We start from the raw sequence: 22,253 nt of genomic DNA on the forward strand, positions 1-22,253 counted from the left end.
GGCATGTGGGATCCTCCCAGACCGGGGCATGAACCCGTGTCCCCCGCATCGGCAGGCAGACTCTCAACCACTGCGCCACCAGGGAAGCCCCTCCATAATTTTATATACTGTAAAATCTCAAAAGTTATTATAGGTGCCTGTATAATATTACTCTAAAATGCCTAATCATTCATTCTACAAATGTTTGTGGAGTATCAACAATCTGAAAGGTACTATGTTAGGAACCTAACACACAAAAACAATAAACTGGGCACTTGCCTTCAAGTAGCTTTAAGGAGAGGCAGACTAAAAGGATTTAAATAGAGTATGGTCCCTGCCGTGATAAAGGTATGCACGTAGGGCTACTCAGAGGACAGAAAAAGGGCATGTAGATCAGACAGGGGAGCGAAGGGAAAAATCAAGAGATGCTTTGTGCAAAAGATGACTCCTGAACAAAGTCAGAGACTTAAGGGATAAATGGCATTTAGCACTTTGGGCAATGAGGAAAAGGCAGATATTCTGGAGGGAATGAATGGAAGAAAGAAGGTTGGGTATAGCCCGTTATGGTTAGAGCTATGGTGCTTATCTCTTGTTTGTGTTAACATGTAGCTAGGGGCCCGCTGTTTTGCATTTCTCCCCTGTCTTTATTTTTTCAAATACTATTTTTTTTTATTGGGTATAATCAATATACAACTAAAAGTATTTACTTTTTGTCCCTGAGTCTTGTGTTATTCCTGCTTCTGTTAGCATGTCAAAGAAAAGTCCTTTCTGGTGTATCAAATTCTGTGGTGTTTCAAATTGTGTAATCCTTCCAGAGTCTAGAACAAGCACCCTGCAATGTGAAAAGAATCCAGTCAGGTAACCTATAATCAGTGTTTCAGTTCACCCTTCTTGTTCTTGCTACCATAAAGTTTAAATTACTGTATGAGTTATGTCAGTACAAAATAAAGGTACTATGTAACTCAGGAAATATATCAAGTTTTCTAATATTCTTTGAGTATTAACAAATTCCTCTAATTATTTTGGAAAATATCTTCCATAGTATTAGGGGACATTTTGTATCTCTCAGCACAGATAAAATCCTTTATTAGTGGCAAGTAATTAATGTGTTTCATATGTTCAGTAGGTATCTCTGTAGAAACTGGTTTATTTCTGAAAACAAATAAAGCATACCTGTCTGAATCAATGATAGAATGCAGTCTGTGAGCAATCATCAGGATGGTACAATCAGAAAACTCCTTCCTGACTGTGGTCTGCACCAAGTTATCAGTCTCAAAATCGATGGAAGCTGTTGCCTCATCCAAGATGAGAATTTTTGTTTTTCTCAGCAAAGCACGAGCAAGACAGACAAGCTGTCTCTGTCCAACACTGTTATAAAAAATAGTAAAATGATTTCCACAATGGATTTTATGGTCACACACTTCCTGTTCTAAAATTCTAATTATACTGTTATTCTCTTCCTAACCCACACATTCATTCATTCTTTTCTTTAAGAAATATTCACCGAGTGATTACTATATGCCAGACTCTGGTCCAAGTTCTGCAAATAGAACAATGAATTAAACAGACAAAAGGCTCTGTCTGTGTGTTTACATGGGGAGACAAAAAATAAATAAGCAAAATGCATAGTAATGAGAAGAATTCGAACGTACAGAAAGGGAGGCTGTAAAATGTGGGTACGGGGTGGGCATTTTAGATGGGCATGCCAAAATAATCCTCTCTGAGAAGATGCCTTTAAATTCAAGGCCTGAAGGAAGTGGAAAGTGAGTCCTGAAGATTTCCAATGGGAACCTGTTCCTGGCAAAGTGATTGGCAGATGTAAAATTCCTGAGGCAGGCAGGAATCGGCCTGGCATCTTCACGAAACAGCAAGGAACCAAGGAGGCCAAGATGGCAGAAACAGAGAGAGGGAGGAGAGAGTAAACAAAGAAGAGGCTGAGTCATACAGGCTGTGTCTCTCCGGTGCAGAGAGGGTCTAACTGATTTCCCTTAGGTCTCTGATCACATAAAGGGACCATCCTAAGACGTCAAACATCAAAGTAGCCCTTACAACAATTTTTTTTAGGAAGAAAGCTATTAGAGTAGGAGTCTTTGCAGAAGAAGATTCAATTAAATAGTGACTTTTCCTACTGCATTGTTCCTCTTTTGTCCCTTTGTTTCCCTTCACCAGCAGTTTCCCAGCCAGTGGCTATCATTTTATTTATTCCTTGTCTGTCTTCCCTAGGAGAAATCAGCAATGGTGTGCTTTGAACAGGCCAGACAAGATCCGTGGTAGCTCAGGAGTGACTTCCTTTTGAGGCCAACTCGTTTCTAAAAAGCCCTGAATGAATAACCTGGCCAAGCTCTGTTCTTAGCAGCTTACCTGAGGTTTTCACCACCCTCTGAAATTTCATGCAGCAGCTTCTTGGGAAGGGACAGCACAAACTCTTTTAAGTGACATAGTTCCAGCACCTCCCATAGCTCGCCATCAGAATACTTGTCTAGGGGGTCCAGGTTCATTTGAAGGGTTCCAGAAAATAAAACAGGGTCCTAGAGAATAAAATAGTCACCAGTAATCTTACTGTCACATGAGGCATGTGTACAATAAATAAGGAAAAAACAAAATGATCAAAACTAAATAGTTATCAAATTCATTTTATATTGAACCCAAAAGCAGAAGAAAATCAGAATAAGTTGCAAGTTAGATTAAATCATTATAAGCTTCCTGATTCTTTCTCGTCCTCTTATTAATAATGTCTCGATCACAACCACGATAATAATGATGGTAGCTGCCCTTTAGTCAGGGATATAATATAATACAGAAAAGAACTGAATAAATGTAATCTATACTATGTATATAATATTACCTATCAGCCCACCAATCCAGAAAGATAGAAGTAAATATCCTCATTTGACAGACAGTGAACTGGAGGTTTTAAAAAGCTCTCATCCAAGGACACACAGAAGGTAAGTGCTCAGGTAGAATTCAAAGACGACAAGTCCACGCTCTTTCCAATACACTGACATGTCTAGTGAAACTGTATTTTACTACGCCTGTTTTGATTTATAAGAGAGGAATGACTATTTCTTTTCTCCAGTCAATTTTATCCCTGTCAGAATTTCAGATTTTACTCAAATTTGTTTTGAAGTAAATTCATGAATGTAAGTATGTGTTTAAACAGTATGACAAAGAGATGATAGTATTTTAAGATATTTTTAAAGAATAATATAAAGATATTTCATAAATGCTCAGCTTAAATCTCTTAAACACAACTGAATAAAGTCATCTTGGACTGCAGAGGCATATTATTGAGCCAATTTGCATATTTGTTAATGATCAAGTTCCTCTGATGCCACAGATGGAAAAATCAAAGGACTTGAAAAAAGATCTAACTGCATTATTGTTCTTTTCATTTTTTCAATATTTCTAAACCTCAAGTCAAAAGAATCAAAATCCTACATTCAAATTACCAACTAAGCAAAAGCCTCAGTAATTGTTTTTTTCTTCCAAAAACTACCAATGTGTTTCAGCCTGATCTCTACATTTGAATTTTATTTGTATTTACTATTATGAAGGAAACTTGCAAAGCAACATAGTTTTTCAAATAGATAAATGCACGTAGGGAGAACACTTCAGATTTAGAGTGTTTAATAGGGTTTAATTACATAGTTATTTTTCATAATACATTTAAAATAATTTGGCTCCCCAAAATGAATGTGTATGCTTGAAAGGAATATATTAAAAAAAATTAAAACAAAAACAAAATAAAATAGAACAAAAGATGAAGTTTCCCTAGAGGGAGTTAAGAAAGACTAACGACAAAACAGTCTTTACCTGTGGAATAATATTAAGTTTGCCACGAAGGTCATGAAGCCCAATTGTAGATATGTCGATTCCATCAATAATAATTTTGCCTCCTGATCCTTCTACAATTCTAAATAGGCAATTTGATAGTGTTGATTTGCCTGCTCCAGTTCGTCCCACAATTCCAATCTATAGTGAAATTATCATAAACAGTTTACATTGTACTTTTTGTAAGGGAAGGGGACCTTGGTACTGACAACAAATACATTACGTGTCAGGTCAGTAGAATCTAATTTTGCCAACCAGAATAACATTGACTGTCATGGAAGACTTAACGTGACATGCAAGGATGAGTCTTTATCCAGACACTCCTTACTCACTGGAAAGGCTTGGGCTAATATGTGTGTTGAAGAGTGTATGCCATGCATGAATGGATAAAGAAAAAAAATATGTATATAAACATATATATAATCCTGCATAAAAATGAAGAAAATCCTGTGATTTGTGGTAACATGGTGAACCTCGAGGACATTATGCTAAGTAAAAGAAGCCAGACAGAGAAAAATATTGTATGATCTCACTTAAATGTGGAATCTAAAAACATCAAAACGTCAAACAAAAGGTTACCAGGGATTGATGGAAGGGTGGGGAAAATGGGAAGATGTTGGTCAAAGGGTACAAACTTTCAGTTATAAGGCAAATAAATTCTAGGTATCTAATGCACAGCATGGTGACTATAATTAATAATACTGAAATTTGCTAAGAGAGTAGATCTTAAGTGTTCTTAAGGTTATGATAATCATTTCACAATATATGTATATCAAACTATCACACTGTACACCCTAAAAAATACAATTTTTATTTGTTAATTTTACCTCAATAAAGCTAAAAAATAGTAAAGTCATGTTTCACAATAGATTATGAACAGCTTAAAATATATATTTTTGTTGATAGAGGAAAAGCTTATTTTGTACAAACCAACCACGTCTTTATTACTTTTATATGAAATTTGAACAAATGACCATCTTATATTCAATATCACAGTATACTTTGGCCTTAACAATAAATATATTCAGATGAAAGGTAAAGTGAGACTTATGAAATATATATGGTACCTTCTCTTCCCCGTGAGTCTGGAAAGTGATATCTTGTAATGCTAAACCAAGATCATCTCGGTATCGAGCCTGATAATTAACAAATTCCACTATCCCTTTATTGGGCCATTGTGACGGAGGCCTTTTAGACATTATCCAGGGTGCCTTAAAACAAAGAAATATTTTTTAAACTATAATTACAATAAAAATATCTCCCCCCAATAAAAATAATTCTCATGCATATAAACAAAAGTGATAAAACAAAAATGATGAATGACGTTTGTAAACATTATGAGTTTTCTGAAAACAATTTTAAAAAATACCAAAATCTTAGAAATAAATTTTTACACATAAAGAGGCTTCCCATCTTCTATTAAGTTATTAAGAAAAATCTAAAAGCTTATAAAGGAGCTGAAGGTAACCTGAAATTTTTAGCTGAGAGGAGGACAGTTTGTCATTTATTCACTTCCCAAATACTGAGTGTTTACTGTGCCAGTTAATGCTTTGGTTGTTGGTGACTTAGCAGTGAGAAAAACAAATAATTCTTGCCCTTACGGAGCATGCATGCTGGTGAGGAGAGACAAAAAGCACCATATAGCCTATGCAGAATGTTAGTTGATGATAAAACTTTGGAAATCAGGAAATAGGCAGGGTTGGTGTAATTTTAAACAAGGAGGTTAGAAAAGGCTTAACTGGACATGGTCAGGAAACAAATCATGTGCATATCAGAGGAAACCCTTTCCAGGTAAAGGAGACTAACTACATATGCTGAGGACCTGAGACTGAGGCCTGGCTCTGGAACACTGGAGGAAGAGCAGGAGGTAGAAGAACACGCAGAAGACTGTGGTGCCCCGCCAGTGAGGTGAAGTGTTTTCATGAGAGGGAGCGATCACAAGTGTCAAATGATAGGCCAGGTAAAGTGAAGACTGAGAGGCTACCATTGGTGATCTTGACTAGGGCAGGCTCAGTGAAGTGGTAGGATTTAAAGCCTGTGCGAAAGAGGGTCCAGAAAAGAATGAGAAAAGAGGAATTAGAGAGAGCAAGTACAGGAACTATTCCCAAGAATTCTGCTGTAAAGAGGAGCAGAGAAACGGGGCTATAGAGGAGTAAATAGGGGTCATTTGGACACATTTACTTCTTTCCACATCAAGGGTTTTTGCAATGGTGTCTGTTACAACTTGCATCAAATTACAGAAAGATGATTTTTTTTTTAAATGTGTGTGTGCTTGTGTGTGCACACACACATTTTACTGAACTTTTTTCAAAATGAAAAGAAAACATATATTAATAGCAAAAGATTTAGAAAATATAGAAAATGATACAATTTTTATATTAGTCATTACATGGCAATAAGCTGAACAAACTAGATATTGGTAACTGTGATTGTGATCGTGAAGGTAGACTAATCTTTCGTGAAATCTGTATGAAAAAGGAAGGTAAGACCCAGGGAAGAATCTAGAGGAAGATTCAAAGTTCAGGTAGGAGTTGGAGTATGCAGAAAATATTTTAGTATATTTATAGGCTGAAAGGAGTAAAGGGGTTGGGGGGCTGAAATTAGGAATTAGAGAAGGTGGTTAATGGAATAAGGTCTGAGAAAAGATATGAAGAGATGTTTCCAAAATACAACTGGAAATTTGTAGGTTTTTATTTGGAGGAGGAACACTTCTTCCTCAGAGTTATGAGCGAGCAAAAGAGGAAAGTTTCACGAAGATTTAGATACCTTTATAAATGGATTGAAGAAGATGCAGAAATTCAACATATACCCTTTATCATCTGCCCTGTTAATTCATGGAACTGGGAGACAGAAGTACCCTAGATTAGTAAAATATGAAGATAATGCTAACATTATACTCTGTCTATAGTCTAATTCTTCTCTCTCCCAAATTATAATTAATTAAAGGGAACAAAGCAGACTGATTTTTTCTCCTTCTCCTTCCCATCCAAGAGATGCTAATGGTGAGTAAATGGGACAGAAGGTATAAGCAGTAAAGGCGTAGTTAATTTTGAAATTGGACAATCAGACTGTAAATAATTGTGAGGTGACTGCATTAAGACACTTTTCTCAATGTAAAATCTTTACAAAGTTATAATCATAGGTTGCATATTTTACTTTACATTGGTAGGGGACAGATCACTGTGCCCCTTAAAAACAGGTGCTCATATTTCATTTTTATAACAATACTGAAATGGGATATCTTATAATTTATGAACAGTCCTAATTTAATTAGCAGTGCTTTTTTTCTACTTTAGTGATTATATAAAATAATGGTGTATTTTACAATAGTGTATTGTGGTGTATTTACAATAGTGTATAGTGGTGTATTTACAATAGTTTCCTGGATCCTCCTTTTAATTTCATCGAAATGCAAAATATTACAGCATAAATTTGGAAATGCAGGTTTTGTTCAAAATTGATTTTTAAGATGTCAGTTCAAGGTGTATCACAATATCTTAATTCTGCATCCATTTATTAGTTATTTAGGAGTGCTTACCTCTTTATCCATATTTTCATATTCACAAACTCTTTCAATGGAAACTGCATTGGTTTCAATTTCACATGCTTTCCTTACCCAAAAATTGAGAGATTGAGTAATCTGGAGGTGAAAAACCAAGAGCTTAATGAATGAGTATCAGTCTTTTATATACTATTAATAATACTTTATAAAGCTTCATTTTTCAGAATTTTCATATATTTTATTTCTTAGAATTATTTAACAACTTTAGAAGTGAGCATATTTATTCTTAGACACACATGTGCTTCTTTAAGTTTGTTAAATTCATTAATATCATAAACAATGGTTATTTGTCAGAAGAAGGAATGAATATAGTTCAACATATATTAAAGGAGACCATACTTGGTATAAGAAATGATGAATACCAAGATTGATGGGATATGCCTTAAGAAATGTACATCCTAAGTGAGGAAAAAATTTGTACACAATGTTACCTTTGGCATTCTTTACCAGCTTCCATTTGAAGGAATTTTCTGACTACTCCTGTCTCCTTTTTTTCTCCCAAACTCTACTTTCTTCTCACGCAACTTATCCCTAAATATAAGTTCCCCAAGTTTGTAACTTCAAATCTAGTTCTGAAAGTCACAAAACTCTCACAATTCAGATTTTTCTTGAGTTTGGTGCTAAACCATTTGATGGCCAACCTGACTGAACTGATGTGGGTCTCCTTAAAGTGTTGATTTAACCCACTTAGGATGTACATTCACATATTTCACTGCAGAACAAAGAGTTTGATTACAGAGTTCTGCCCCAGGCCCTGCATATATACATACATACATACATACATATGGATATGTTTATTTGTGTGTGTGTGTGTGTGTGTGTGTGTGTGTGTGTGTGTATGTTAAATGTATTATAATTCCTTTCTAGAAGCCTAAGTTCTGAATTCTGAAATGCATCTGACTTGAGGCTTTTAGATAAGGGACTAAGGGCATGTACCCAAATCATGTAGACCCAACTTTTAAATAATATGGAATTATATTAAGCAGTTTGATACATTTTCTATTTTACTAAGGGGACTTGCACACAGTCATACCACTAGCACTTTGCAGTATCATATAAAATAGGGCTTATTAGGAAAAAAAATTACAAGCAGAGCATATATTCTCCCCAGAGCTTGCATTATCTCTCTGCTTAGTTTGGGCAAACCAGATGGACAGGCCACAGTAGAGAGGGGTCCTATCCCTGTTATACTTTATAACTCTATAAGGATAGGAGAACAGGAAACTTCTGGGTAATGATGCAACAGCAGGAGTTTCCTGGATCCTCTAGCACTGAGCCTTGGGTATCAGCCTGTTTTCTCTGTGAGCTAACTTAGAAATACTGAGCTAGCTCTTTTGCTAGTAGCAAAAGAAAGAAATGAGCCTCCAGGGTAATCCAGATTTGTCTCTCATTACTTAGTTAATACAGTCTATAATTCAGACAGGAAAAGGAGAAGAGAGCTTAATTAATTGGATTATAAACATATCATATACCACAAAATCACTATTACTTACATTTAAGGCATAGGATATGGACAAACCAACTATTGCTGAATCCATAGAACTGCCAGCCTGCACAGCAAGCAGTGAAGCGAAGAACACCATTAAGTTGCCAAGAAATTCAAGTCTAACAGACAGCCACCTGTAATAATGGAAAATATTCCTGAACTGAGATGCAAAAGTTTTGGTGCACTTAGTATGAACTCTCCTCTGAAAACTGAAGAAGTAAACATCAATAGCTGCATTCTCTTTTTTCACACTTACTTAGAACTCAATCAAACAGGATTTTTGCAGTGATGATAGAGTAAAGGATTTCTCTGCATAAAAATACACTTTACTTTTGCAGAACTTTGCTTTAAAAGTTAATCAGAATTAAAAATCAAAACAAAAGAACATCAGCTGAAATGATGCATTTATCTTAAAATCCCATTGGAAAATCACTTACCTTTCTGATTACATACACGTTTTTTATATGATAAAATTAGTCACTAAAAGTTAACATGTGCCCAACTATTTAATGTTTTTTTTCTCCTCTATGTGAAATGTATAGCTTCAAATTCAAAATATTATAGATTATTGTTTGCAAAGAAAATCCATTCTACAAATATAAAATACAACAAAGAGTCACATCTTTACTAATTCTAATAGCAGCCTGTATAACCTTCAAAAAACGTGGGACCTTATTTTCACGTAAAGTAGCATGTACTATTCATACGGACATAAATAGACACACTTCAACTTAAGTGTATATTAAATACTAGAAATATTTAAGGCTTTAATATTTTTGATGAAATATCATTAAAAAGACTTTCTGGGGCTTCCCTGGTGGCGCAGTGGTTGAGAGTCTGCCTGCCGATGCAGGGGACACGGGTTTGTGCCCCGGTCCGGGAAGATCCCACATGCCGCGGAGCAGCTGGGCCTGTGAGCCATGGCCGCTGAGCCTGCGCGTCCGGAGCCTGTGCTCCGCAACGGGAGAGGTCACAACAGTGAGAGGCCCGCGTACCGCAAAAAACAAAAAACAAAAACAAAAAATACTTTTTGTTTAAAAGTTAGTGAACAAAATATCCAAGAAGAGACTAGTCCTGAACTGGGTATGTGAATATGACTTACCTGTTCGAAATCACATTGTTGTAGAAACAGACCAAATTCTCATTCACCACGTCTTTGTTTTGCTGGATGAACCTCTGTTCATGTCCAAATGCCCTGATAGTGGACACCCCAAGGAGAGTCTCGCTAAAGTGGGAAAGGACAGGAGAGCGAGATGCTCCTGCCAGCCGCCGAATCTGCCGAGAGCTTGCCACGTAGTATCTCTAACAGGAAAACAGAAAGAGGCGGTTGGGAAGATGTAGGCAAAATTGCTTCAATAGTTTGAAAATGGCAAGATACTTGTGTAGTGGATACTTGTGTAACTAAAGAGCAGCCCCCAAAAGTTAAGTTCAAGTTCTAACCTCCAGTACCTGTGAATGTAACCTTATTTGGAAATAGGATCTTTGCAGATGTCATTAAGGTTCTTGAGATGAGATCATCCTGGATTTCGGGTGAGCCCTAAATACAATCTGAGTGTCATTATAAAAAGTAGAAAAGGAGAAGACACAGACACAGGGAGAAAGCCATGTGAAGACGAGACTGGAGTGATGGACCTAGGAGTCAAGGAAAATGCCAGGGGTCTCTGACAGCCACCAGAAGCTAGGAGAGAAGCATGCAACAGAAGCTCCCTCAGAGCCTCCAGAAGAAGCCAACACTGCCTACTCCTGGATTTTGGACTTTTGGCCTCCAGAACTGTGAGAGAATAAAATTTCTGTTGTTTTAAGCCACCAAGTTTGTTACAGGAGCCCCAGGAAACGAATGCACCTTTGTAACAGTAAAAAGCCCAAATTCTGGATAGCACAACTAGAACATAATTGGGCAAAATTTCACTTTGATAATGCTCTCAAACACCCATTATTGAGTACCTACTGTGGAAAAAGCTCTATGTTACATGTTGGAAGTGTGGCCAGGTGGTTAACCCATTAAATGAAGGTAGCCAACCAAATGTACAAACAATAATATTTTTGTACCTAAATATAGTTATGGAAAAAATTTTCTTTATTTTTTTCTGCCAAAAAAACCAATGTGGCCACAATTATAATTGACTACTTCCCCTCTGACTTGGGCTGAGGACAGCTGGGATGGGTGGATCCTTCATCAGCCCCACGTAATTGCTACAAACTGGAAATGAAAATAAAGAGTTTGTTACATCTTGCAATTTTTTTTCATGAAAATCTTCAGATCTGGAATTTTATGTAAAATTCCTAATTTTAAAAATGTCTTCATTTTGGTAAAAACATTAAGCAAGCTACGCTAAAACATACCTGACACTACATGTGGCCTGTCAGCTTACAGTTTACAAGCTCTGCTCTATGCTAAGTGCTCTAGAGAATACAAACGATTACGGCATTCTGAGCCTGCAAGAGGACTTAAGAGATTGTCTCAGAGGTAGTTTCATAAAAGTTCAATGAATTATAGAAGCCCTGGGGTCCTTCCATGAAACTGACCAGAGCATTGAGCTTAAGAACATTTGATTTGGATCAGTGCTTCTCATACTTTAGTAAAAATTACCAGAAGGATTTTAAAAACACAGACTTCTGTGAGAAATTCTTTATTTCCCTCTGATCTATTAGGGTATGATTAGCAAATAAAAATTGTGTATATTTTGGTTGTAAAATGTGATTTTTTAAAAAAGAGATTCTGATTCTATAGGCCCATGGGTCCAGGGACCACACTTTGAGTAGTACGGACCTAAAGCAAACCTCTTATTTTACAGGGAAAAGAAATGAAGCCTGGAAAAGAAAGTGATATACCAAACACAGGAGTCAGGAAAGTAATCTGAGGTTCCTGAATCTTCATTCAGGGCTCACCCTATAAAGTTCTGCCTAACAAGACATGGTTTCTAGACTCTTTTCCACTCCCAGACACCCTGTTATAGTGCACCAACCACAAGACTATCACTTGTGATATGTTTTGTTGTTTTTGTTTTTTTAAGCAGACACAATTGATCCTCAACACCATTCCTCAATTTCTTGACTTTTTTTTTTTTTTTTTCTAACTATAAGATATAGTGTCTGCCCCAGAGGACTTACAATCACATTGAGGAGACAATTTTTGGTCTAGTAAATAAATAAATGAATAAATAAATAAATAAAATGACAACAAGAACAAAAAAAAAAAAAACAGCCTATAATACTAGCAGCATAATAAATCCATAATACCTACATGAGTCATATCTCTTTGCCCTACTTTGGTAGAGAATGCTTCTCACAGAAAGTAGAATATAACCTAGGCAGGAAGGGTAAGTAAGATCCAGATAGGCAGAGAGAAGAGGGACAACATAGGAAGTAGGAGGAATAATGATAGTACAGGTGTGGAAATGAGCAAATGATTAACATCCTGGTTGGACAAATTAAACTCCAATATGAATTTGAAAACTTAGGTTGAGAAAACATTAAACTACAAGAACTGCATCCTTTTGTATAAAGAGCCTCAAAAAACTTTTATATTTAATTTAAATATGTGTTAAGAAATTTTGTTTTTACACTACAGCCTCACAGTGACATAATTTTGGAATTCAAACTGGTTGACCACATTTTTTTTTTTTTTTTTTTTATGGTACGCGGGCCTCTCACTGTTGTGGCCTCTCCCGTTGTGAAGCACAGGTTCCGGACGCACAGGCTCAGTGGCCATGGCTCATGGGTCCAGCTGCTCTGCGGCATGTGGGATCTTCCCGGACCGGGGCACGAACCCATGCCCCCTGCATCGGCAGGCAGACTCTCAACCACTGCGCCACCAGGGAAGCCCCTGGTTGACCACATTTTAATTGGAATATAAGGATATATACATATCATGAGAGATCTGTTGTAGTTCTTCCAGCAATAGTTTGTTGATAGCAGGGATAACAGGGCAAAAGGCAATATGTGCTTCTCTCTTGGGTCTTCAGGCAAATTAACTTTCTGCTAAAATGTAAACAACACCTAGGTTTTATGGTGGCCATGAAAATGCACAACTCAGTTCTCCTGTTGCAGGGCCCATAGCTGACTGACAGCCCAGCCGCTGCCCCTCCAAATCCACTACTATAGTAGAATGAAGGCCATTTTTCCCACAGATGACTCCCAGGCAAAGACTGAGCATGGCAGGGGTGCTAAAACAAGTCCATTCAGGGGTCACATGGGAGCATCCACTGGGCAGTGTTGGTTGTGGACTTCCCATTCATTCAACCAAACCTCTTATGGAACCGTTCTGCAGTCCAAGACTCTTCCTACCCAATCCTCTTCCTTCTCCCTCGAAGGGAGCAGACCTGCCTCACTGTCGAAGGGCTCACCCAGCCTTCTCTTGCTCCCTCTCCTTTATCTTTTACAGGCATTTCCCCCAGCAATTCTCTAGTACATCTAATCCTTTCTTAATGTCTGCTCCTTAGAGAATCTTAACTAACAGGCAGTCTAAGTGGGTCTGAAACTATATTTGACTGTGAACTTATAAGTTATTAATACACATAAAATCCGTGTACTTACTTGTATAGTGAAATAGAGGAAAACCAAAGGAATAATCCCCAGAATGAAGAGTGGTAAAGCTCCCACAATGACCAAAACTGTTCCAATAACATCCAGTGTACAATTCAGCCAGGTCCGTAAGTAGTAATGGAAACGCATATCAATTATAAACATATCCTGAAAAATTTGATATCGAGTCACTTTTTTAACTTTTCATTGGTTTAAAATGAGGGGAAGAAGACATATATCATTCATTGTAAAAATAAAACATTTACCCAGATGTGACAATCTGATTATTAAATATCTAACTATTCAATATATGATCTCTGCCCTCCCCAGCCCACCCCCATGTATTTTTCAGCTGTAACAATTAAGAGGGTGTTCTAGTACCAATATGTCTATGATCAAGCAATTGGTACTTCCCAGTGACAACTACATAGCACTTAATTTATATGACTGAAATCAGACTCTGTTAAAAAAAAAAAGAGTCCAAACCCCGGTAGTTGGGTATTCAGGGGCATTGGTCTACCATTATTCACTCCCTAAAAACTGTAAAACACTCCTGGGCCATTCTTATCCACTGAGAACATGTCCAGTGACCTTCTTGGATAGCTGGATCCTGCCAATTTCAGAAGAAACAGGAAAACAAAATAATCTTCACTTACAAAATTAAAAACCGAAAGATAGAGGTGGACAATGGGACTGAGAAATGGACATGGGAAGGTCATGCATCAGTTCACATGTAACTTAAAGCTATGTTTGTGGTATAAGGTATGACCTTAGAGATCCCAGGGAATAGGAAGGCACTCAACCTTGAAGGGATGGAGTATTCAGTTTAGGACAACATGATAAAGAATGGAGATAGAATTTTATTTCTTCTCAGCCTTGCTTTGGGACTTCCCTGATTATCTCACATACCAAATAGTGTAAGAGCATCATATTCATAAGTAACTTCCTGCCTGTCTTTAAAATACACCTTCTCATATTCTCATCTGTTCAAGACCCAATCATTTGTCATGTTACTGTATAATAATGCGAGTTGTTTAGGAGCGTCATAGAGATATGTCCACTGGGAGACAAAGAACACTGGTGATCAAGTTCTTCTATAAACTTTCAAAGAACAGTGTGACACTGGTATGATTAAGCAAGATTTAATACTCCATCAAAAACTGATTATGCTAGGTATTCTCATTTATATTTTGATGTTTTATCCTCATTTTTCCCCATACCACACCAAATGTTTCTCATATACACAAAAATATATTGCCATATTTTAAGATCATGGCTATGAACTAATACAGAAGCCACATGGCTGCTGCAAACTGAGATCTAACAGAAGTCTATTACACAAACCAGATTTTGAAGATTTTGTAGGAGAAAAATAAAATATTCAATCAATAATTTTACATTGATTATACTTTAAAGTAATGTTTCAGATATTTTCTGTTAAAATATATTATTATAAATAATTACTTCAACTGTTTCTTTTTACTTTTATATTGTGGCTACTAGAAAATTTTAAATTACATCTGTGGCTTGCATTGCATTTTATTGGATAGTACAATTACAAGTACTTAGTAGTAAACACAATGGGCAAAACCCTATAGGTTAGCAGAGACACTCTGGGAACCTCTACCCATCCCCCATTTGCCATTAATGAGTTGATAGTTCTTTTAAAGGCAGAATGCTTAAAATCTGGATATGTCGATACAGACTTACATTTCTCCCCCTCCTCAGCCTGAACCACTGATTCTCAAACTAAATGTGTATAAGAATTGGAGTTGTAGACACCAGAGCACATTCACTTCTTGGATTCTTTCAGCTATTTTTAAGGGTTATTTTAAGTATGTGTGTAAGATGTGACTCTGCTATACATCAATTATAAATGTCCCAATAATTAGAAATAAAATAACAATGAAATCTACCCTAAACGTAATCCCATCTTTTTAGAATGATATTTTTTACAAATGAGATAATAAGGTACTAAATGTGGATCATTTATACGTATGCTATTTAATAAGGTATGGCTTACTTACCTTGGTGAACCGATTGACGATCTGGCCTATGGGATTGGTTTCAAAGAACTGGAGTGGGAGATGCAGCACATTATCCAACAGTTGAGCATGCAAAGTTCGAGAGGCAGCCAAGGACCCTCTGGTGAGTACATAAGCTCCCGAGCAAACAAAGAGACCTAAACACAAATTGTTATCAATGACACGTTAACAGCTTAAATTCGGAATTTTAACTCTCAAAAGATTGCTTGTAATAGCATTTATTTTTAATGGAAAACTCAAATATCAAACTTAAAAGTGTATCACTGTGGACCAAACTAAGTATAAATGCATATGGTGCATGGAAAATAAATATGGACACTCTGGTGCGCTATAAGAGCAGGGCTCTCCTTATTCATGAGCATAGGTTCTAGAGAAATGCTCTAAAGATGAGAGATCAACCGGGTTGACAGAATTTTAGCAACCTATTAACTTTATGATGTCCTGAAAGACAATGTGGTAGTGACTGATGTTGCTAGACAAATCATTTCAGTTCTCCTAGCTTCTAGGTCCATGGTAGAATTGCACTTTCTGACCTCCTTATGATTGATGGGATCAAATGAATAGTTCTGAACAGTAAGTTGAGATATTTCACATGATACTTCCAGGTGTCAGACTTGCTAAAGCTCCTATTCCCTTTGCACAGTGCCTGCCAACATTTAAAATAGTGGTTGGATTGCTTCTTCATCTTGGGCCCTAGAATCAGAAGAGTCCCTTTCCTGACCTACAGTGGACAAGTGGTATGAGTCATGAATAAACTATTTTTGGTCTGTCAAGCTATTACAGTTTGGTTGGTGAGAAGGTTCTTGAAAAAACTAAAAAGTTAGAAAATATAAATAATAAACATGTAGCTTCAGTGGAACAGGTTAAAACACAGTTAATAGCCTCTATTGACTATTGGTAGCTGTGTTTGACAAAAATATAACAAGAAAGAGACAAGCTCAGAAAAGAACTATCCAGGTGTGTAAGAAGAAATAAAAGGACAAAGAATCCCCAAACTGGTGAACTTGTAGGGGTGGAGGAAGAAATGCTTGGTTACAGTGATTGGTTCAAGGGTGGATATGTGACTCAAATTGTTTCAAGGAGAGTAATTTCATGGATTTCTATGGAAAGATGTTCTTTGAAAGAGAACATTTTCATCATCATGTGAAGCCTGAGAATGGCTCAGGAAAAGAGGAAAATGAGCAGAACTGAGAAAGCATGGTGGACACTTCGTTTGAGCCCCTGGATCAAGTGTGTTTAAAAACTTGTGCCTGGACTTTTCCATTTGAGGCATCAATAAATTTCCATGTTATTTAAGCCATTTGCTCTTGAGTCTTCTGGGATACATAATTGCACCGCTGATCTCTACTATACAAAATTGTTAGTAAAAGTGTGTTGCCAACAGGATTCTTGTTCCAACCTCAAATTCTTTTAGCTAGTTCCTTTATATTTTAAATAACATCACACACTGCTCTTTAATAATTTCTTACTCTTAAATACTTTCTATTATTTTCCTACCTCACTCCCCATACTTGCTTCTAGTCCTTCCAAAAATAGGTTGTTGCCCTTTTGTTCTCAAATATTCAGTGTTTACATTACTACTAAACATAATATTCATGAAATTCACTAAATGTATAATGCTTGTACCACTATTTTTCTATGCAACAAGCACTAATCTATTCCCAAACAATTCAATAGTCAGCAAATCTCTTTGGAATATGTTTAAACTCAGCAGATAGTCTATTACTTCTTTCATCCTATTTCACCCCCTCATCCAGCAACATAAACTACTCTCTTAGAACCCTCTGTATTTCTGTTCTAAACTGGAAATTTTTGTGGGAACAGGCTTTAGTATTCTTCAGTTACAGAAAATGTTGTTAAATATTATGCATTTGATAATTTCCATCTGCATTTACTGTGTCTTATTGTATGGATGTTGAACATCTTGGATTATTCCTCTGATTTTTCCTTATTTATCATTTGCCATCTATGTTTTTGATGTTGTACATCTGGGACAATTTCTACCGATTTATCTTCTCACACTTGTACAATCTTTTTAAATTCTTTAAATTTTTTAAGAACTTTCTTGTTCTTAGATTGAACTTATTTAAGCACATTCTGCTTTTGCTTTGCCTCTGCTTTTGAATATCTGAAGATACTAATTTTAAGCTTCTCTTACATATCAAATATGACTATTTTACTTCTGGGCTCCACTGCTCTATTTGTTGGCTCATATCTATACTGCTCACTTGATTAAAATGCATGACCATCCATCATTACCAGTTAAAACATGCAAGATAAAGACATGGTGATAAAAAACAAAAAACAAAAAACATGGTGAATTAAGAGGTACCTGGTGTGGCTTTCTTCTGCCTGTGTGCACATTAATTTTCCCCAGTCTCCTCTGAATGGAAATTCCACTTAAGTGGGTGTGACACTGGAAGTCTTATATGGTGATCTAGACATAGGCTGGAACTTCTCCAAAAGCCACATAAGGAGGCTTTCTTCTATGTAGGTCACACACACTAGTAACCCTAATTTCCTTTTTAAACATCAGCTTCCTAGTTTTCACGGTACTACTGCTGTGCCAGTTGGTAACAGGAGAACAATGTTCTAGTGAATCACTTTGATTATTTCGACGCTACTCAATCCTACTCTCTGTACCTGAGTTCCTCCACAGCTAGACTGAACCGCTCCCTATTCTTTGACAGTTTCATCTAGTATCTGTTCCTGGTTACAGGTTCTTCTACCCTTGATTATCAGTATAATCGCTTATGTAGACATTTATCACTCTGAAATCCCCTGAACCCTTTACTTTTATATTCATCCACTGTCATTTCAGTGGAATTTTGTGAGGTAAGTAAAGTAAATGATCCACTCACTCATCTTAGACTGGTGTGTACTCCTTAAACATTGCACTTTGAAAATAAGGTGCCTATATTTTACACATTGGGTTGGAAAAGGAAGTTCCTAACAAGGGGGCATAAAACACAATAGATTAAGGATGTTCAGAGTGCCCTAGAGATTCTAAAGGAAATAGCTGGGAACCAGGAATAAAATGTTCAGGGCTATTTCTTTTTCAGAAGATAAGGTAAGATCTTTATTATTGTTATAAAATATAGATGCAATGTTTTCTGCTTCAGTACGCCAGTTTTCTTTGAATGTTAGCCTTCTATATTATTCATAGCCTCCGGCATTAACACGTGAAAGTGCTATTTATGTTTTAAAGCTCAAAAAATAATGTGAGCTTTGATGATATCAGTGAATACAGCCTGCTCTTGATTGAACCAGGTTCCATAGGACACAGCTGCAGACTACTAAAAAAATCAGAAATTATATATTTTCATTTCTTAAGAAATAATTTATAATTGTATTTAATAATAAGTCAAAAATTTAAATGTTTTTAAATGTAAAAAACAAAAATCCAATCAGGAAAAAATCTTTTTGATTAAACTCTGCATAATCTGTTACCTTTACTACAAAATACTTTCTATACCTACTGATAGTTAATTAAAAGTCAGACTTTACACAAGTAAAATTTTGAACACTAAACTTGCATACCTTGTCTAGTATAGGAAAAACAGTATTTGCTCACTTAAAATATTCTCCGAAGGATACTGAGTCTCCCTTAAAACTGTAACATGAGCTCACTGGATTGGTAAGAGTTTAACCCTCCTATATATGTGTGACAGACATAGATATAGAGATGTATATGGGACATTTCTTTTGCTGCTCAGCATTCTAGATGTCTATACCTACTTTTTCCTCAAGTTGCAAACCACAAGCCAAAAAACTTGATTCACTGACTCAAAACCAAACACATTCTAAGTCCTGGTGTCTCATTTTAGTTGTTAACATAACAACTCTTTCCTCAATGAATGTTGTTAACAGAATGACAAAAACATAAATTTGTCTCACAATATTTGTTTACTTTCTGATGGAGATACTTATAAGAAGTACTATGGTCACACAATAAAAATAAGATAGGAGAGCAGAAAACAGAAGCAAGGCCCTAAATCACAAATTTTTAAATGTTATCTTCATTTTCTGTTACCAAAAGCATGCATCTCTGTTTTCCCTTATGCATATCCCTAGACAGCAAGACTTCCACGTAGATGGCTTTGTTATTTCTTATTTGAATTTATCACTCTCCTTCACTCTGTCTTCCTTTCTTCTTATAAACACATCAAAAATTGTCTATTTAAAAAATCTTCCCTTGGGTTTCCCTGGTGGTGCAGTGGTTAAAAGTCTGCCTGCCAACGCAGGGGACACGGATTCGAGCCCTGGTCCAGGAGGATCCCACATGCCGCAGAGCGGCTGAGCCCATGTGCCGCAACTACTGAGCCTGCGCTCTAGAGCCACGACTGCTGAGCCCACGAGCCACAGCTACTGAAGCCCTCATGCCTAAAGGCCGTGCCCCACGATAAGAGAGGCCACCGCAATGAGAAGCCCGCGCACCGCAACAAAGAGTAGCCCCTGCTCGCTGCAACTAGAGAAAGCCTGTGCGCAGCAATGAAGACCCAACGCAGCCAAAAGTTAATTAATTAATTAAAAATATCTTCCCTTTAATTGTTCTACACTTTTGAGTACTATACTTTTGAGTGTCTTTCTTCTTACTCTTTCAAATCACCTAACTTCTTTGAAGGACAATGTGTATCTATTCTGCTACTGGGGAGAAAAAAAACAGCAGAAAAATATGTATCCACACTTCCCATTAAACATGCTCCAAATTGAATTAATCATTTCTCTGCTCTACCAACTGACTTCCCTCATCCTTGGTTTCTTTATTTTTGTCTTCATTGTTCTCTCAATTACCCAAACTTCAAAATCATGAGTGATGTTCTCTTCCTACCCACAAATCAGCAATTCTTACATATGTTTTCACTGCAGTGTCTTTCCTATCCATCCCTTTTCTCCAGTCCCACTGCAGCTCTCTGACCCTTCCTCCATTCATACTTTATTCAAATCTTATTTCATTCCCTACCCATTGGTTAGCACTAGTCTAGATGCTTTGGGTGACAAGGAGATGCATCAGATAAGAGATCTTTTTGTACTAGATGATCTCCCATCTAGACTCCTGAAGATCATTGATTATTTTTTCCCTACCAACCTCAACTTCTCCCTGGTCTCTGACTTTAGTCCCATCAATAAAAATCCATCTTTTTTCATCACTGAAAATTTATTCTTATTCTGAAAAATGACTCCAAATTCTGTCACTTCTTTTTCCCCCAATTCTCAAAGTTTTCTACTTGCCTTTCTAACTATCATCTCCAAACTACCTTTCCACCTCTAGTTCCCCTACTGCCCTATCAATAACCTAAAGACTGGGGGCTTCCCTGGTGGCGCAGTGGTTGAGAGTCCGCCTGCCAATGCAGGGGACACGGGTTCGTGCCCCGGTCTGGGAAGATCCCACATGCCACGGAGCGGCTGGGCCCGTGAGCCATGGCCGCTGAGCCTGCGCGTCCGGAGCCTGTGCTCCGCAATCGGAGAGGCCACAATGGTGAGAGGCCCGCGTATCGCAAAAAAAAAAAAAACAAGAAAACAAAAAACTAAAGACTACTCAGACTGGCATCCTCACCTATGCCTATATCCCCCTCACCTTCCCCATCCGTCTTTATTCACATCTTTCTCTGCATCTATCAGCTTTTGTCCTCTGTGATCCCTGACAAAATTCCCTCCATCTTTTTAGTGTCACCTCAAATGCCAACTATGCCTTAGAAATTACCTTAATCTCTCAACCAAATACGGCTTTCCCCTGCTCTAAATCCTTACAGTGTTTTCTTTTACTACTTTTACACGCATATTGCTTGCGACGTAGTTTTAAGCTTTACTTACAATGCAGTTTTTAAGACGCAATTACTGATCTTCACATCAGTCACAAGCCTCACACATACAGTGGACAGCCACGTATTCAAGACTTCTGAGTCCTGACTGACTTAACATATGAGACTCAGTTTCCTCAGCTGTAAAATGGGGATAATGACACCTTGCTAAATACTTATTGTCAAGATTAAATGAGACAAATTGATAATATTCAGTGTGGGCCATGTAGTTGACACATACAAGTTTTTGTTTACTCTTGCAAATATGGTGAACTAAAAACACAGGCATTTGAATTATCCCAAAGTATTTGAATATTATGACATAGATTTTTAAAAAGTAAAACAATGCCCTACGTTTGCATCTGAATCGATTAGGTTAGAAAGAGAAAAGAAAAGCAGCTAGACTTTTTGTTTAACCTTGCATTAATCCCAATAATCCATAGATGTTAAGTTTATTGCTTCTTATTCGCTTCCATTCTGTGAAATCGTTCATGTGCTTTGCTTCTTTTGCCCAGGCACTAAGCCATAGATTCTGTCCAATTCCCACCAAATTCTGCCCCAGGTAAGTGGCCACATTCAGCCATACCCAGAGCCAGCCGAAGGCTTGGAGGTACTTCAGAATGATTGAGAACTTCACCTAAAAGCAAAATTGTTTTTAAAAATAAAGTTACTGTACTTAAAAGTCACACAAGCTAGATTTAAATCCTGCTCTGTCATATCCTAAGCTTTATGATCTTGGTCTAAGTTACTAACTACTCTAATCCTCAGATTACTCATCTATAAATTGGAGTAATGCTAGTAGCCACCTTATAAATACAAGCAAAGTGCCTGCACAGTCCTGAGCACTTAAAAATAAAAGTTGAAATAATGTTAGTTACTATTATTAGTAAACCAGAATATACATAGCTAAATAACATGTAATCCTAATTAAACACCACTATAATGTCCAACTGTTCCATTTAATTCAATTTCTTCAAACTATCATATAGCAACCTTCCTCAAATTCAATGAAAAACGTATGGTAT

General features: G+C 36.9%; 1 protein-coding gene across 1 annotated transcript in view; it reads right to left on the bottom strand.

Moving 5' to 3' along the window:
- Positions 1–22,253, bottom strand: part of LOC113618386 (multidrug resistance-associated protein 1-like) — a 77,147-nt gene continuing 54,894 nt past the window's right edge. The window contains exons 18-28 of the mRNA XM_027102488.1: positions 21,646–21,865; positions 15,410–15,564; positions 13,395–13,550; positions 9,961–10,160; positions 8,866–8,992; positions 7,349–7,450; positions 4,878–5,021; positions 3,793–3,951; positions 2,341–2,507; positions 1,153–1,347; positions 1–811 (exon numbers count right to left, since the gene is read on the bottom strand). Coding sequence (XP_026958289.1) covers positions 673–811; positions 1,153–1,347; positions 2,341–2,507; positions 3,793–3,951; positions 4,878–5,021; positions 7,349–7,450; positions 8,866–8,992; positions 9,961–10,160; positions 13,395–13,550; positions 15,410–15,564; positions 21,646–21,865 — 1,764 coding nt within the window. The 3' untranslated portion in view covers positions 1–672. The remainder of the gene's footprint in view (positions 812–1,152; positions 1,348–2,340; positions 2,508–3,792; positions 3,952–4,877; positions 5,022–7,348; positions 7,451–8,865; positions 8,993–9,960; positions 10,161–13,394; positions 13,551–15,409; positions 15,565–21,645; positions 21,866–22,253) is intronic.

Source organism: Aethalodelphis obliquidens, unplaced genomic scaffold, assembly GCF_003676395.1.
Source record: "Aethalodelphis obliquidens isolate GAN/ISIS:26980383/991018 unplaced genomic scaffold, ASM367639v1 scaffold1, whole genome shotgun sequence".
NCBI classification, from domain to species: Eukaryota; Metazoa; Chordata; class Mammalia; order Artiodactyla; family Delphinidae; genus Aethalodelphis; species Aethalodelphis obliquidens.